Raw genomic sequence first — 16,621 nt, forward strand, 5'->3', positions numbered from 1 at the left:
ATGTATGTTACCGTCCCTGTGGTACATAGGTTGCTATGTTTTTTGACATAAAAATTATTTAGGTATGTTTCAACAACTTTTTTTGGGTCCAATTAACCAAGCCCAGCGTATGGAAGTTATCATGTATGCGGTGCGTAAATACCATGCTATCACACAAAAGTCATCGGGCATGTTTCAACAAAAAAATCGGGTCAAAATTACCACAATGTTTGTACATAAGTCATCATATGTGCGGTACGTAAAATAACATGCTATTTACACATAATTATCAGTGGTATGTTATCAACAACTTTTTCCCTCGGGTCAAAGTTACCATGGTGTTCATCCGTAAGTTATTAGGTCTGCGGCGTGTAAATTACCATGTTATTCACACAGAAGTTACCGGACTGAGTCAAAGTTACCGCGTTGTTCGTACATAAGTTATCAGGTTTGCGGTGCGCAAATTATCATGCTATTCACACAGAAGTTATCGGGTATGTTTTTAAAAAAATTTCCTCCCGGGTCAAAGTTACCATGGTATTGTTTACACAGCTAAGTGAGCGGTTTGCTAGATTAAACTATGGCACCCCCTAAGATTCCATAACATTGCGTGGGAAAACCACTTCGAACATGGGGAAAACAGAAAAAGAAAAAACCAGTGAAAAAAATAGAAAATAGAAAAAGTTAGTGAGATGCTTAAATATAGGAAGATTCAAATATATTATTTTCCATTTATTTAACAACAACAACGTTAGGTGTGTTGGTTGGTGCGCTACTGTTCGACTGGAAGGCGGCTGGATCGGGGCGCGTGATAAGCGGGCTGGCAGTTCGATCGGAACATGATATGCGCGTTGGCTTTTGGGAATTGGCATCTTTCTTCATAGGGGATCACTCAATAATGTGGCACGTGAGCTGTGTTCAGAAGGTCATGATATAGTTCGGTCCAATTCATGGTTGGTGGTCGTCCTCGTTCAGCTCTAAGCAAAAAAAATGTTTACCATTTAAGATTACGGTTAATAGGAGTATAGTATTAAGGAAGATAAATATACCATTTTGACTAAAGTGTCATGTATCTCATGCCCAAAAAGGGAAGGGAGATGAGATGGTCATGGATGAAGATGTGGACCGGTGCTAGGGGTGAAGTGGCAAGAGCAGAGGAGGCAGGGGCCTTAGCTCGGGTGAGGCTTCGGGATAGAGAAGAGATGACTGCACATGAATTGGACAAAAATGTTTTGGGTGAGGGTAGGATGTCATTTGCATGTGATTTTTCAGCTTATCAAAGAAGAGAAAAGGAGCGGGGGAGGCTGACCAAACGAATATAGTAAGATACTAAGCTCTCTGGATTTGGAGCCTCCTGGTGTGTCGAAGACTATGGGGGCGTTATGGGCCCCGACTATAAAGGTGTGTGTCGCTGGGTTGGTCGGTTTTGAGAAGGTATTGTATGGTTTTTCTTTTTCTTTTCTTCAATGGTTTTAATAGTTTTTATTTTTGCTTCTTTGTACTTTTTTCTTCTCTTTTTCATATCTTAATTCACGTATATTAAGATACTAAGCTCTCCGGATTTGGAGCCTCCTAGTGTTTTGAAGATTATGGGGGCGTTATGGGCCCCGACTATAAAGGTGTGTGTCGCTGGGTTGGTCGGTTTTGTATGGTTTTTCTTTTTCTTTTCTTCAATGGTTTTAATAGTTTTTATTTTTGCTTCTTTGTTCTTTTTTCTTCTCTTTTTCACATCTTAATTCACGTATATTAAGATACTAAGCTCTCCGGATTTGGAGCCTCCTAGTGTGTCGAAGACTATGGGGGCGTTATGGGCCCCGACTATAAAGGTGTGTGTCGCTGGGTTGGTCGGTTTTGAGAAGGTATTGTATGGTTTTTCTTTTTCTTTTCTTCAATGGTTTTAATAGTTTTTATTTTTGCTTCTTTGTACTTTTTTCTTCTCTTTTTCACATCTTAATTCACGAATATTTATTAAAAGTCATGAACATTTTGGAAAACTATGAATATTTTTGTAATTCTTGAATATTCTTAAAATTCATGAATATTTTTAAATTTTACAGACATTTTCAAAGTTTGTGAACATTTTAAAATGTGTGAACATTTTCCAAATTTGTAAATATTTTCAGAAATGCATGAATATTTATTAGACATGTGAATATATTTTTTCAAAATTCATGTTTCATAATTCAGAATATTTAAAAATCCTAGGTTTTTTTAAATATGTGTACTCCTTGTGATTTAGTGACCTTTTTCAAATAAACAATATGGTAGCTGTTTTTTTCCTAAGCTAGTAGCGGAGCGGCCTATAAAAAAGCTAAATGGGCAAGCAGAGCAAAGAGGTGAGCGGAGCGAGAGCTTCATGGGCTGGCTCATGTGAGTGTTATAGCAGCAATTTCAGGGCCTCAATGTGGAAAAGAGCTTGTAATGGGCTCCCACAACCATCACTGGCTGACACCGAGACCGAAATATGTATGTATTTGACAACTCCACTCCTCTTATAATAATTATCGTCTCCAGTAGCAGCCCAACATGATATACAAATAAAAATAAACATTGTCATGACATAACTAAAACCCAAGACAGCGTAGATAGAACCAAAACGAAACAACCGACTCCAATAACACGTTCAGATAAAAGGAGTTCTTCCCACGAATGAAGGACGGCGTGGCGAAGCATGCTTGAGCCTCTAATACTAAAAAAGGTGTAAAATCGCCAACTTTTTTTTACACCAATGCATGTGTATCAATTTTTTTTTGGCAAGAACAATGGATGTATATAGCTCGAGTACTGTATTGGCCAAACACAAAAGAGTCCATGCATGCATGGGTCAAGAGTCAGTGTCGTTCTTCCCGTTACTCCACATCGTCTTCAGGAATAGGGTCATATGGTCACATGATCAAAAGAGCGCCACGGCATGTACATCCTCGTGATTATGTACCTTTATTTTTTTGCGAGAGAACTTCCTGATTTATTCATAATCAATCATTTTTTGCGGGTAATTCATAATCAATCATGACAGTACAAAAAAGACTAGAGGTAATAAAAATCACAACCATATCCATGAACCACCTAGCGACGACTACAAACACTGAAGCAAATATATACAAAATGTTCCCGATGTATAAAAAAAATACAATGTCGATGAAAAAAGTAGACATAAAAAATACATGTATTATAAAATGTTAATTGTGTATTTCTAAAATATTAAATGTGTACAAAATATTCATGATGTATAAAAAATAATATAATGTGCATGGAAAACAATAGACATAAAAAAATTCAAAAAAGGTAATCATGTATTTAAAAATGTTAAACGTGTGTATAAAAAATATTCTCCATGTATACGAAAAATGTACCAAAGAAACTAAGAAAAAGCGGGAAAAAAAGAAAGAAATAAAAATGAAAAAATGAAGAGAGAAAGAAAATAAAAAAACAATGAAAACCGAGAACAAAACAAAGGAAAACGAAGAAAGAAAAAAGAACAAAAAATAGTAAAAACTATGAGAGAAACCAAAAAGGGTGAAAACAAAGTAAAATAGAAAAAACCAAGAAACCCGGGAAGAAACAAAGAAAAACAGAAAAAAAAAGACAACACAGAAAAATACCGCACTCAAAAACCAGCGATAGACAGTAAACTAGATATGGGACGGCCCGAACTGTACCTACATGAAAACCCTTCAGGCGAGGGGAGCTTTTATCTCGCTATAAGCGAGATATAAATCTAACAGGAACTTTGATATAATTCCCCGTAAACTTGGAGGGTATATAATAGAATTTCATTTCGGCTCTTAGGAGCATATACTCCTGCCCATAAAAAATGCTCTTTTTGCAAGTGTCAATTTCTTTTGAAAAGAATTGACGTGCTCATTGTCACACCCAAAATGCTACCTGCAATTTTTTTTTGTGGAAAAGCTTAAGCCATTTGACCCGTGCGGAAAAACAAACCGAACGCCAAATGTTACATTTAACTTTATCTTTTTCACTGACAAAACATTGTTATCCCGTTTCGCAAAACAAATGTCAAAAAGGCTTGTTAGACTAACATGAACATTAAAAAAAACTGTTTTTAGTAATACTATTTACTTTTGAATTTATTGTATCTAGGAGGAGAGCTTCTATCATTCGTGTAATGTGTGGGCCGAACACGAAAGAGTCCTTCCCGTTACTCCGCATCGTGCCTCTGCCAGCCAGGCTTCCAAAAACACCCATCTTCTCGAGGAATCATGATCAAAAGAGCGCCATTGCATTGCATGTAGTACATGCTCGTGATACTGTACCGTTGTTTGTCTGGAACTTATGAATAGGTCCCTTTCATCTGAACGGCTGGGCAGGACCGTCGTCTCTTGTTGGCTAGCTTAGGTTCAATGGTGGATGGAGAATGGACGCACGTACATATGCACCTATGCGTGCATGCAACTAACGAGAACCGATGTGACCGGCAACCCGCGTACAACATTCAAGTGCACAGACTTACTTCTGATTTATTTATCTTCAATCATGACAGTACAACGAGCATTAGAAATAATAAAAATTATATCAACATTCATAAACAATCTAGCGACTACTACAAGTATTGAAGTACTGACAAGGCAGATTAAGTTGCATACGCGTGTCCCCATCGGTTTCTTTAGTCCACAATCAACTTCATTTGAAATGTTTTATCTTGTCTTACTTTGGATCGGAGGGAGTAGTATCTCGTTGTCTTCCCTAGAAACCGAATTTTGTGACCGAGTTATCAACAAATGGCAGCTTGCACTGCGTACGCACAGCATGTCGGATACCGTCTGCAGACCTGCGGCCGGCGATGCCCGGCCCTAGGGAAGATATTGCATGATTTTTGTTTTCTAAATAGACTTGTATAATTATGATTCTGCCCCACATCATTCGCGTCTGTTGAAGGGTCTTTGCTTTGGGCAACAAGCCATGTGGCAGTTCACTACAACGTGGCCCCTTGTGACATACACATTTTATCCACTTTGCAGCAATTGGACACACAAATTATTAATGCATCCGACATGCACTTAATTAGTTTAGCTTGGCGAAAATGAATTTCACGGAAAAATAGTCATGGGTCTGTACAAGGCAAAAAAAGAGTTTTCGGTCGCACTTTGCATTTTGAATTGTAGCCATTTACTGAACATATTGAAGGTTATAGTAGTTCACTAAAAAGTCATTGTGTGTAAAACAATTTCGGATTATCAAAATTATAGTTTGGCCGCCGCTTTTTAAAAACTTTTTTGCCGACTACCATCCCTTAGCTGGGAATGACAAGATTTTCAATCTCAATACAAACGTCGAACATTTTGATCATGTTTGTTACCAGTCTGGAATATTCAGCTCTCGGAGGAGCAATCTATCCCTGTGGAAACTGTTTGTGGTTGTGGGAAAAAATGAGCATATCCTTTAACTACATCGCTGTTTTATAATTTGATCGTACTACTCTTACTTACAATAAACTTAAGCGCAGTGATCTTCCTAGGTAAACTCAATGCAATAATTAATTAGTTGCACCTATGTTATGGATGAAATTAGGTCATGATGAAAGCAAAGGCATCTAGTATCATGCTAGCACAAAATTTGGTTGTCCTAATCAGCTGAGCCACATGGGTGGTCCTGGCCATGCATGTAACGTGCCAATCATGTGCCTTCCATAATTTGGTTTTTGTCAGCTATTGATAGTATGATCTTGTGCTGAATTCGCCAAGAATTTGTGAATGTGAATTCTGGGGCCGGCAGGTAGTCAACTGGTTAGTTTGCTGCTTCGATCTCCATGCTATGGTCAGTAGAAAATCTACGCCGACGCCAGCATATACTATGCTCTTACTGTCTCTACTCTGCCTGAACGGATTCTCTTTTTATATATTGAAAGAGATGAACACATGATTTAAAAATTTAAGAAGCCAAGCAAGAACAAGGAATATTATGAAAAAAACGTGTTTGCTGTTGAGTAGGAGCCTAATTTTTTTCGCCGCGTCAATCGAATTTGGAGAGAAGAGGATGCGCGACTCCGAGGTGGAGACGGGGGCGCCACCGCAAGGCTTCAAACAGAAACGGTGTGGATCAGGGGACGACGCGACAATGACATCCTAGTTGGAGGGGGGGGGGCGAAGGTTTGACGAGTTCGGGTGTTCGGGGAGGTCGCCGGTGATTGGATCGTTTGGGGTTTAGAGGGAGTGTGGGCAATTCGCGGGGAAGAAAGACTCTCGGCCGTCAGATCTTGGGTCAAACGGTGTTGGTTGATTTTACTGGATTGAAAAAATCCAAGTGCATGTGCAATCGCCCCCTAAGAAAAAGAAACCAAATAAACAATGGAGGTAGAGAAAGATTAATGGAGTGACAAATGACGAGATACTACTCCCTCCGATCAAAAAAAAAAGTGTTGTGGCTTTAGCTCAAATTTGAACTAAGCCACGACACTTGTTTTTATCAGAGGGAGTAATTTCTCGAGGGGCTTAAGACTTTTTATATTTTTCTTAATCTAAACTACCAAAAATGAAAGACCTTCACAAAGAATCTCTAAGCTCCGCTAGTGCAAGCCAGAAAAGTAATATTGTGGTAAACAAGATACACCCGCGTACATGTAATCTCTTTGATTTGATTAATGTGATGTGCATGAACGTCATGACAAGTCTTAGCGGCGGCCCGTAGCAGGTAGCTGGATCCGTTGAATGAACAGTGGTTGCTCTGTACCCCACCACGTTCATGCGCGCCGTTCAGCTCACTCTGTGGTTTCAAATCCTCCGGCCCGGCGGTAGCCTCCAAATGCGTTCGAAATAAAGCTCGCTCTGATATGATGCCATATGGCATTCTTGCAATATCGCCAGACCACAGGGGCAAGCAGCACCCACTGCCCTCTATAAATAACGCCGCATCACACGTCCATGTCTCCTCGCCCACTCGCCGTTTGAATACTCCGCTCTGCTCTCCTCCAGCAAAATCCACAGAGCAGTACATACAGGATGGTTCAACGGTCGGCCGGCCAGGGCGCGCGGCGGGGCCAGGGCCGGCAGCGGCACGACCACCCGACGGCGGCGAGGTCGGGCGGCGGGGGGAGGCGGCATTACCAGCAGGAGCTGCTGCTGGGGCTGCACAGCAGCAAGGGCAAGGGCGCGTGCCGGTTCAAGCGCAGCTGCTTCAGCGAGGAGGAGGACGCCGCGTCGTCCGCCATGCTGCTGCTCGCCTGCGTCGTCTGCGCCCCCTCACTTTGATTACCATCCATACCCCATGGTGATCTCGATCGTGGAAACGATCGCTAGCTTAAGTAATTGTTCTCTCAATTCTCTCTGTGCTGCTAGTAATTACTGTGTACTGTATCCAGATAACTGTGATGTGAATTATATGTACTCGTTTGATCACGGAGATATAATAGAGCCGTTGTTCTCGCCGTGTGCTTAAATAGCTGGTAAATGTATATGTGTGTTGAGTATGTTCAGTGATCACTGTGTTATGCTGGTAAGTAATGGAGAATTTGGGGATGATCAGTTTATTAGCTTTTTGCATAAAAGACCCTATGCACAAAAAATGTTCTAAAAAATACCCTATGCATATACAACTAGTACCAAATCTATCCCTAAAAAAAAACTAGTACCAAATCTAACCTGGCAGTAAGCCAACCAAGTGACATGCCTTCACACCACATGGCGGTTGGCAATGATCCAACGGTTTTCACAAGGCGCAACAGAACGGATGGCCGAGCACATTGCATGTGCCATCCCCTATCCCGGCGCTGCTGATGTCCACCGGTCAAGTGGCAAAGAAGCATGCAGTTCTAGGCTAGGGAATCCGCAAGGAAACTGGAGAGGAGGTTGTTGCTCTAATAACTTTTTATCTCTCCACAAATTTTCTCGTCCATCATTCTTGCTTAAGTTTTCAAACATCGCACCACTGACTTGATGCTATAAAGCCCTGCTCGGACCTAAGAAAACCACATGTCAATCATTCTCCGTGTAACAAAGATCGGCGGAGGATCTCCCGATAGGAAAATACCATATGCATATGTTGCTTGATCAATATATAGTTTGAAGTGATGTTGAGGCGGAGCATCGAGGCCCCAATGCACGTAGTGGCGCCCACATGCCAGACATGCGGGCCTGGCGCATGGGGGCCATGGGTGCCCCCACTGCTCCCCTTTTTGCAACCTTGGTCCACTTCACCCGCAGATTTCTACCATATTTTCTTTCTAAATTCCATTTCAAGCATATTAATATATTAAATTATGTTTTTTGTGCATAATGCCACTAGTAATAACAAAGTTATTCATTAGGTAAGAAATTAGCGGGTAACTCATAAGCAAAGTAATAAAAAAAGGTAGATACAGTTCAGACTTATCAGAGAGTTAGCTCCCTCCTAGACCATAGTTGCCGAGATTGACTCGTTCGTCATTGTGCATACTCCTTGTGAGAGGCTCGGATTGTAGTATAATCTCTCATTAGAGAACACGGTAGAAGGCATGTTCTCAGGGGTTGAAGAAGTTGTCATTGAAGTTGTTTCGGAAGAGATCGATGTAACACCCCACATTGGGAGTCAACTATCGATGTTAGATCTGTGTTGATCATGTATGCAAGAGGGGGTGAATAGGCGACTAACAATCTTTACTTTTTTCTAATTTGAAGGGCTACGGCAAGGTATATATTATCTAGATACACAACTAGATGGACAACCTATATGCCAAGCTCGCGAGTAACAACACGCTATGTAGGATACTCAATAAATCTAGCCCGCAACAAATAAGTAAAGGAAAGAAGTAATCGCAAGTGAAGACGATGATGTAGTTCCCAGAGCTCCCACCTTTGGGGGAGGTACATATCCATTAAAGAGGTGTGACGACACGATGCTCACCAAGCGCCACAATGTCTCACCTTATTCTCCTCGTGCCCTTGGAGGCGGCAACCGAAAGCTTCACGACAAGATTCGAATGATCTCTAACTTAACTGGAGGCTCCTACAACACCATGAAACTTCACTACAATGGATTTGAGCTCTGAGATGACCTTCTCCGTCTAGGGTGCCCAAACATCCAAGAGTAACAAGATCCACAAGGGATAGTAGGGGGATCAAATTTCCTTTGATGAAGGCGTAGATCTAGGTCTTCTCTCCCAAATCATAGAAGATCATTAAGTCTGAGTGGCTAGGGAGAGAGACCGAGCAAGTTCAAACTTTGGGCAACATTGGAGGAGAGAGAGGCAAGACGTAGGTCAAAAGGAGGAAGAAGACCCCCTTTACGTAGCTCCCCTCCAATCCAACCGTTATGCCAGAATTTACACCGAGCGGTATTGTCGCAACCCCATCCGAGGTACACTTCCAGTGCCCATGCCGTACAACCGCGAGAGACACCAATAATACCGGTTGTAAGAAAATAATCGGTACTGTCATGGCAATGCCGCTATAGTAACATGCCCAGAGCAGAGAGGAACGAGACTCCTGCGTAACTTGGGCCGGTACCACGTCCAGTAGTTCCACTCCACTAGGGAAGCGGTACTTTCGAACTGGACAACAGTAGTACCGGCTAAAATGAACAACAATGTTGTTCTCATACCGCGGCCAAATTAAAACAGAGGGGGTTGACCCCCCTTCCTACGATACTAGGTCTGACACTAGATCTGATAGTGTCGCTCTGTTTGAGCGACACTATCAGACACTAGTTCGGTACTACTAGACACTAGTGCGATACTACCGGCCTGTGGGTACTAGGTAGGCAGAAGTACTAGCAAGGAGTACTACCGCTCACTACCTGTGTACTACCGGGTAGTGAAAATATGATGCACTAGGTTGAAATGGAGAACTCCTCGAAAGTTGGGAAGGGTATGTGAGTGCAAATATGATTTTGTGCACGTGTTTGATTCGACCCATACCTTCCAACGTGTACCCCCTTATAATAGTATGATTTTCCTACGACTCAAAGAAAATAAATCGCCAGAACGCCATCTTCGCTCTTTCCCTTTTAGAGGGGAACCTAATCATATTCTGCCTTTCTCGAATGTACCTGTGTAGCTCAAGCACACGATTAGACCGTAATTGCTTTGTCATCTACAACAAAAATCATTTAGGGAGGGAAATGCTCTTTCAATGGCATTTTGTACTAAATGATGCTAAGTAGGTAATACAAGGACCCTATCAATTTACGAGCAAAATCATTGAGATACGGGACATGGTTTACCCAAGTTCAGGCTCTTCGAGATGGGTAATGAGTAATGACCGTACTTTGTGCTTCATGTCTTCTTATATTCCCTCAAGGTCTATAGTAATATCCGAGACTAATCTAGAAAATAGCTAAACCGATCTCTGCATATCCAGTGGTGTGGTGTTTTTTTCCATCAGAAGTCGCTTGTGTTTCTCCATGACCTTTGGTCCTTTTTCTCTACTTGTCTTGACCTTAAAGATGCGAACCAATTTAATATGTCTTTGTAGATTACGATCATACTTGTCTAAGAAAAGATATTCCTTAAACTTTGGATTCCTTGTGATTTCCTATTTATCCCATTCCCACGTACAAACCATTGGGTGTTTTAGTAGACCCCCTCGTACTTGTACATGGATACATCATTTGGTCACGTACATTTATGGTTCTATACCTACTTTGATATATCAGCGGCAATGGATGGTTTAATTTTTCTATAAAAATATATGCAAATTTCATTTTATTAGGCCTTTGAGCAAATGAAAATTATACTAAATTTATGTGATACATAGGCCACATCCCGCAAAAGAAACTCTCATTTCTAGAAACATGCGATCCTTTAAAGGATAGCCTAATGACACAATGATACAATGCAACATGAATTTATAATCGATCTTACTTGGAGATCATAAAAACAACAGTTGAGGTAGAAGCTTGACCATGTGGGATGGGAGGCTTCATCTGCACCAATCAGTGGCAATAATGGACACATAACTATGTTTTATCATCCCCGTTGTTGCATCCCCTTTGGAATTCACAGAGGCGGCACTTCAGAAATGTGGGAGGCGGGGTTTCAGTGTCTAGTTAGCAACACCCTTCTACTCTACATCGCAGGGGAGACGCATGAAGGGACCGGGTGGTGGTGATACTAGAGAGGATGGGTTGATGCACAGTGTCCTGATAGACTAATTCCCTCTACCTATGTCACGGAAGATGGGCTAGAGGTAGCGCTATCCTAGGTTGACGAGTATAAGGGAGTGCACACGGGTGATGGAGGAGCAGAAGAAATCAATATCTCCACCATCAAAGGTGACGTCATCACCTGTGGCTACTCATGTTGCAACAAACGGGTGACGAGACAATGTTTCATCTCAAAGGTGTCCGCAACGGTTTTGGAGTGAAAGGAGTCGAGCACCAACAATGAAAGCAGAAACGACATTGGAGTAGGAGTACCTGCAAGACTTGTCTGGGATGTGCGTTTGATAGCATCTTCGTAATTAACTAGAGGACGCCCAAGTAGGCCTTCAGATCAGCAGCCCAAGAAACGTTAGGCCGACCACAACGAACAAACTGATGTAGTGAATGGTGGGAAGACCGAGCAATCCAGAGAGTTTAACCATTAGTGGGATGTTCCAGAGCTTCAAATTGTTGTGAGAATTTGTAGATGGCTTAATTTTACCTTTTTAAAAGGAGGGTTGCCACATGGAGGGTGGTCTAGGTGGGCCATCCCATTGCACATATTGTACCAATATTTTGTAAAAAAAATTGAGAACATTCAAAAAACATGAAAGTTTTTAAGAAAAAAATGTAGACATTTTATAAAGCTCACATGATCACTTAAAAAAATGAGCACACATTTTCTTAAAACTTTTGAAAAACATGACAATTTTTTGTACTTGTGGACATTTTTATAAAATTTTAGTTTTTTTAAATGGAACATTTTATGAAATCGTCAACATTTTTGAAATGCGGATTTTTTTTAAAAAAAATTATGGGTTTCCTTCAAAATCTTCAGAAACGTTTTCTAACGCAAATCATTTTTTTAAACGAACATTTTCCAATCTGTGAACACTTATTCAAAAATCCGAACAGCTTTAATTTATTTTAGCATTTTTATTTTTGGGGAAAAGGAATAAATGCTGAAAATGAAAAACGCTAAAGGAAAAAAGTGAAGAATATTTTACATCATGCCGTAAGTGTGCGTGCGCATAGCTACATTGTGTGCCATGTGCGTTTGTACAACAATTTTGATGCAGCGAGCATCAAATAGGACACGGTCCTCCTGCTCCTATTTGTTGCAACTGGTGTGATCCATTAACTCAAAATTTTATTGCCATATAAATCCTTACAATTATGTGATTTTTTAATCTCAGAAAAAATTTATAAATAAATAAAGTTTCTAAAGAAAAATTGACAAGTTTCCCCTAATTTCTTTTTCAAAAATATTTATATATACAAAAGGCAATATATATCTATTTCAAAAACATTCTTGTATTTGAAAAAAACTTGTTCATGCATGTAGAAATATACATTCATGTATTTTAAATATATATAACTAAAAATAAATTAAAAGGTTAATATGAAAAGGAAATTTAAATTTGAAAAGAGAATTTAAGGGAGCGAATTAATAAACAATAAACTTACTAAGTAATAAATGCCTAAAATGTAGACATTGAAAAATATTAACAAGGAAAAATATAAAAAAATAAAGGGAAAATAATAAATAGGACGTTTGTTATTTCCCACAACTGGGAAGACTTTATAGAGTCTTCCTAAACCGCGCTTCAGGTGCCCCTTTGCAGAACTGGCACACACTCAGCTCGCCGCTTCCTTCGCTGCTCGTTTACGGCTGAGCAGTCAACTGTTGACTTTCGAATAAAAGGTAGATCTCAATAAGAATCATAAATTCGAAAACAGTTCATGAATTTTAAAATTAAGCACAAAATTAAATAAAAATGTGAGTTTGAAAAGGTTCGCAGATTTGAAAAAACGTTATAAAAATTAAGAAAAGTTCATGAGTTCAAAAAATTACACAAGTTTGAAAAAGTACACAAAAATAAAAAAACTAATTAGAGAATAGTTCACTAAAAAAATCAATATTTTAAAGACGTTCATGAATTTAAAAAATCACTAAAAAATGGAAAAACTAAATAAAGTTCACAGGTTTGAAATTTTTTCATGTAATTTGAATATAGTTCACTACAAAAAGTTAGGAAAAAGTGGAAAAAGTTCACAGATTTACTGAAATTTCATGAAAATTTAAAAAATATTTGCGAAGTTGAAAAAAGTTCACAAATTTGAGAATAGTTTACGAATTTGTGAAAAAATCAAAATGCTGGAAAAATCATTTTTTCAAAAGTCACACATTTGAAAAAAAAGGAGAGAGAAAAAAACCATTTAGAAAAACCAAAAACAAAAAGAAAAAAAGGTCAAAATATTTCAGAAACTTTCCAAAACCAGGCTGGAAAAGCTTCCGAAAAACTAGGATGAACTTCCCGCTCGGTATGGTTAACGCTATAACCGACGCTCGAAGCGTTGAATAGGAATCGACGGCTTTAGAACCATTCTTTTTGATTGGGTACTTCCTATTTGCTACTCGCCGTGGAAGATTGTTGACCGTAGAGGAGCGACACGAGGAGCAATTTTTTTAACACAGTGCAAACCCAAACGCACATATCGTACGCATATACATTCACCCATATGAATGCATACACGAACACCCTATCCCCGTGAGCACCTCTGAGAGACTACGTCGGCATATTATCTTGAAATTGACGAAATCACCACAGACGCCTTCGTAGTTGACGGGAACGTCCCATCCCACTAAACGACATCGCTAGAAGGTCTGAAATAAATTTAGGAAAATGCCAGCATCAGCATGACTTGAACTTTGGTGGGCTGGAAAATCAATTGGGGCGGACCATTTAGCTAGCGGTATACTTCAGTTTTTGGGAACGTCATACTTGTGGGTTTTCAACTTTTAGGAACCTTCTAGAAGGTTTTTGTGTAGTTTTAGTTTTTAGTTTTCTATGTTCTTTTTCTTTTGCTTTTTTCAACGGTTCTTTTTCTACTAGATACAAACTGCAGTAAATTTGCCCAGGCGCACAAGAGTAGTGTGATTTGGCCGACCCACTTTGTGCTCAACGTTGTGTGACTGCCGCAACCGTTTGTGCTATGTTTTTCTTGATTAATTACTATTAGTTCATTTTTTAATTTTCATTTGGAAAAAGACATGAATAAATATTTATATTTAGAAAGCTAAGTATTTTCTAAAAAGGGAGCACTTTTAGCTTGACTGGACATTTTTTTATTATAATGCACATATTTTAAACTTTTCTGAACATGTATAAAAATTCTGGACATTTTCAGAAAAATGTGCACATTATTTAAATTTTTTGGATATTTGTAAAATTTATGAACATTTTATTAAAACATCTGAACATAATCTGAATTTAAAACCAGAAAAGAGGAAAATGAAACAACGTAGTAGGACAGAGAAATATATGGAAAAACAATATAAATCAAAAGAAAAATAAAAAACTTAACCTGAGCCTTCTAGAAAGTTCTTAAAACCAGGATAACCAGAGCTACACCATTCAAAAAAAAGGGAATGTACCGCTAGCAAAATGGGTCAGCCTAGTTGTTCTTCTGCGTTGGTTGAGAGTGTGTCACAACGAGCGGCAAATAAGAAATTCCCAATAGCCCCCCCCCCCCCCCCCCCCCACCCCACCCCCCCACACACACGCACATATGTTGCGGGAGTTAAGCAATTATTGTGTGAAGAGCTTCAAACATGAGCAACACTTTTTTCTTCCTAATTTTTGTGTGCCTTCTTTGTTTTCCTTTTTTAGTTTTCTTTACTGCTTTTTGTATTCTTTTAGGTTTCTCCTTCTTTTGTCTACTTTCTTTCTTTCCACCTTTTTGGAGAAAATATGTAAATATGTTTTTAAAATTATATGAAATATGTATTCTAACACACATAAACATATATTGAATCAACATGAATAACTGATCTCATATGTGTGAAGTTTTTTATAAGGATATTTGTTTAGTACATAGGCAACAATTTTTAAATATGAAGTGGACATATTTTTTTAGATATTAATGGTAATTATTAGATTGTGTCCATTATTTTCATATATAATTTGTGTCTGTTATTTAAAGATATAATTTTACAATATTTTATATAATCATTGAAGGGAAAAATGCTTTTCAGGTTCCTTTTACAAAATAAATAAACAATATACTCTAATGGACACAAATTATCTTTTCCAAAATACAACTGCCCTCGAAAGAATACGGGAAAAGCTTACACTCATCTAGTTGATAACAAGGGCTCATCCGCCGCCTCGCGCAGTCGACACCGAAAAGGCTATAGTTTTGATCGGAAGACAGACGAAGCCATTTCTAGAAGGAGATGTTTTTATGAGGAATAGCACATTATGAAGAAGTAAACATGTAAAACTCATTGTAAGTTGTAACAATGAAGTGCATTGAAATTCAGTTTTCATTTTTACCGAGCTAGAATTGAGTGTTCAGTATAAATATAATTTCAGTTTGATTATTTGCTTCATCGATTAAGATACAAATAATAATTTATTGTTGTCCATATGAGTCATATTAGCTGGACCGCCGCCGCCGCGCTGCTCCAGTTTATGCAAATTTTCATAATGATAAATGGTTTAAAGAGCCATTTGAACATTGGAAGGGATCCGTTTTACATATGTTTTTGCAGCCCGTGGCCATAAACTATTTTAAGACATGTTTTCTGTAGGAAACTATTCTAACACATGTCTTTTATATTAGGTCATCGATATCATTTTATGAGATAGATAATTCAAAGATTTTTTTTGAACCTTGGGAGTGTCTTGTTCTTATAATTATTGACACATTTTATCTTTAATCACGTATGTCAATGTTTCGCTCATCTTCTCAATAAGATAGTCGAATCTGATCTGTTCGGTGTGTAACCAGATCAACACTAAAGTATTATACAATATTTTGTCACTCTCCAGTCTCCACCCCCCGAAGCAACGCCAACATCGCACCCTCCCTCCGCCTACCACTGCTCAATGCTCATGCACAGGCGAATGGGCTCTGCCGCGACCATCGTGTTGCCCATCTCCCTGCCTTGGGTTCGACGACAACAACGACGACAATGAGTACGACCTGTACGTGATCAACCAAGATGAGAGAGCGAAAGAGAGATGTGAAGAATGTTCCAAGGGAAGCACGTGTCCCACAAAAAAAGATCCACTTCATTCCTTTGGCGTTAAGGTGTAGTTTTTGAGTGCACTCCAAACACTAAAGCTAATTAAAAGGTTGTATCTAGATATTTAACTTGACCATCCACATAATGTCCTCTTCATTAACTTGCTTGACCATTGGAAGTACTCCCGCTGTGAAATTTTATAGGGCCTTTTAGGCCACTATGAAAGGTCCTATAAAAGTTTACAGAGAGAGTATTAAGTAAACCTCGAGCCATAGCTCCTATAATTTTAGGGCTCACTCGGTTTAGCAAACTTCCAAATCAAATAAACAAGAAATATGAAGGATTTCTAAGCCCTATCTATTTCAATCCTTAAGATTTTTTCATGAGGTATCACCCAATGCTAAGAATTCTTAGGAATTTTTCATGTAGAAGGAGCCGGGGTATTTTTAGTCCCACAGCAACGCACATACATATTTGCTAGTGCATATAAATAACGGGAAATAGAAAGGAAAAAAGGATGACAAATTGAAGGAAAGT

The 16,621-nt window shown here is 39.1% G+C and overlaps 1 protein-coding gene across 1 annotated transcript; it reads left to right on the plus strand.

Moving 5' to 3' along the window:
- The first annotated feature begins 6,847 nt into the window (after positions 1-6,847).
- LOC125555625 (uncharacterized) lies at positions 6,848-7,372 on the plus strand. The gene has a single exon (XM_048718517.2). The coding sequence runs from the start codon at positions 6,936-6,938 to the stop codon at positions 7,182-7,184; it is 249 nt and encodes an 82-aa protein (XP_048574474.1). The 5' UTR covers positions 6,848-6,935; the 3' UTR covers positions 7,185-7,372.
- The last annotated feature ends 9,249 nt before the right edge of the window (positions 7,373-16,621 follow it).

The sequence above is a fragment of the Triticum urartu genome, chromosome 5A (assembly GCF_056163025.1).
Source record: "Triticum urartu cultivar PI428250 chromosome 5A, HENAU_Tu73, whole genome shotgun sequence".
Lineage (NCBI taxonomy): Eukaryota > Viridiplantae > Streptophyta > Magnoliopsida > Poales > Poaceae > Triticum > Triticum urartu.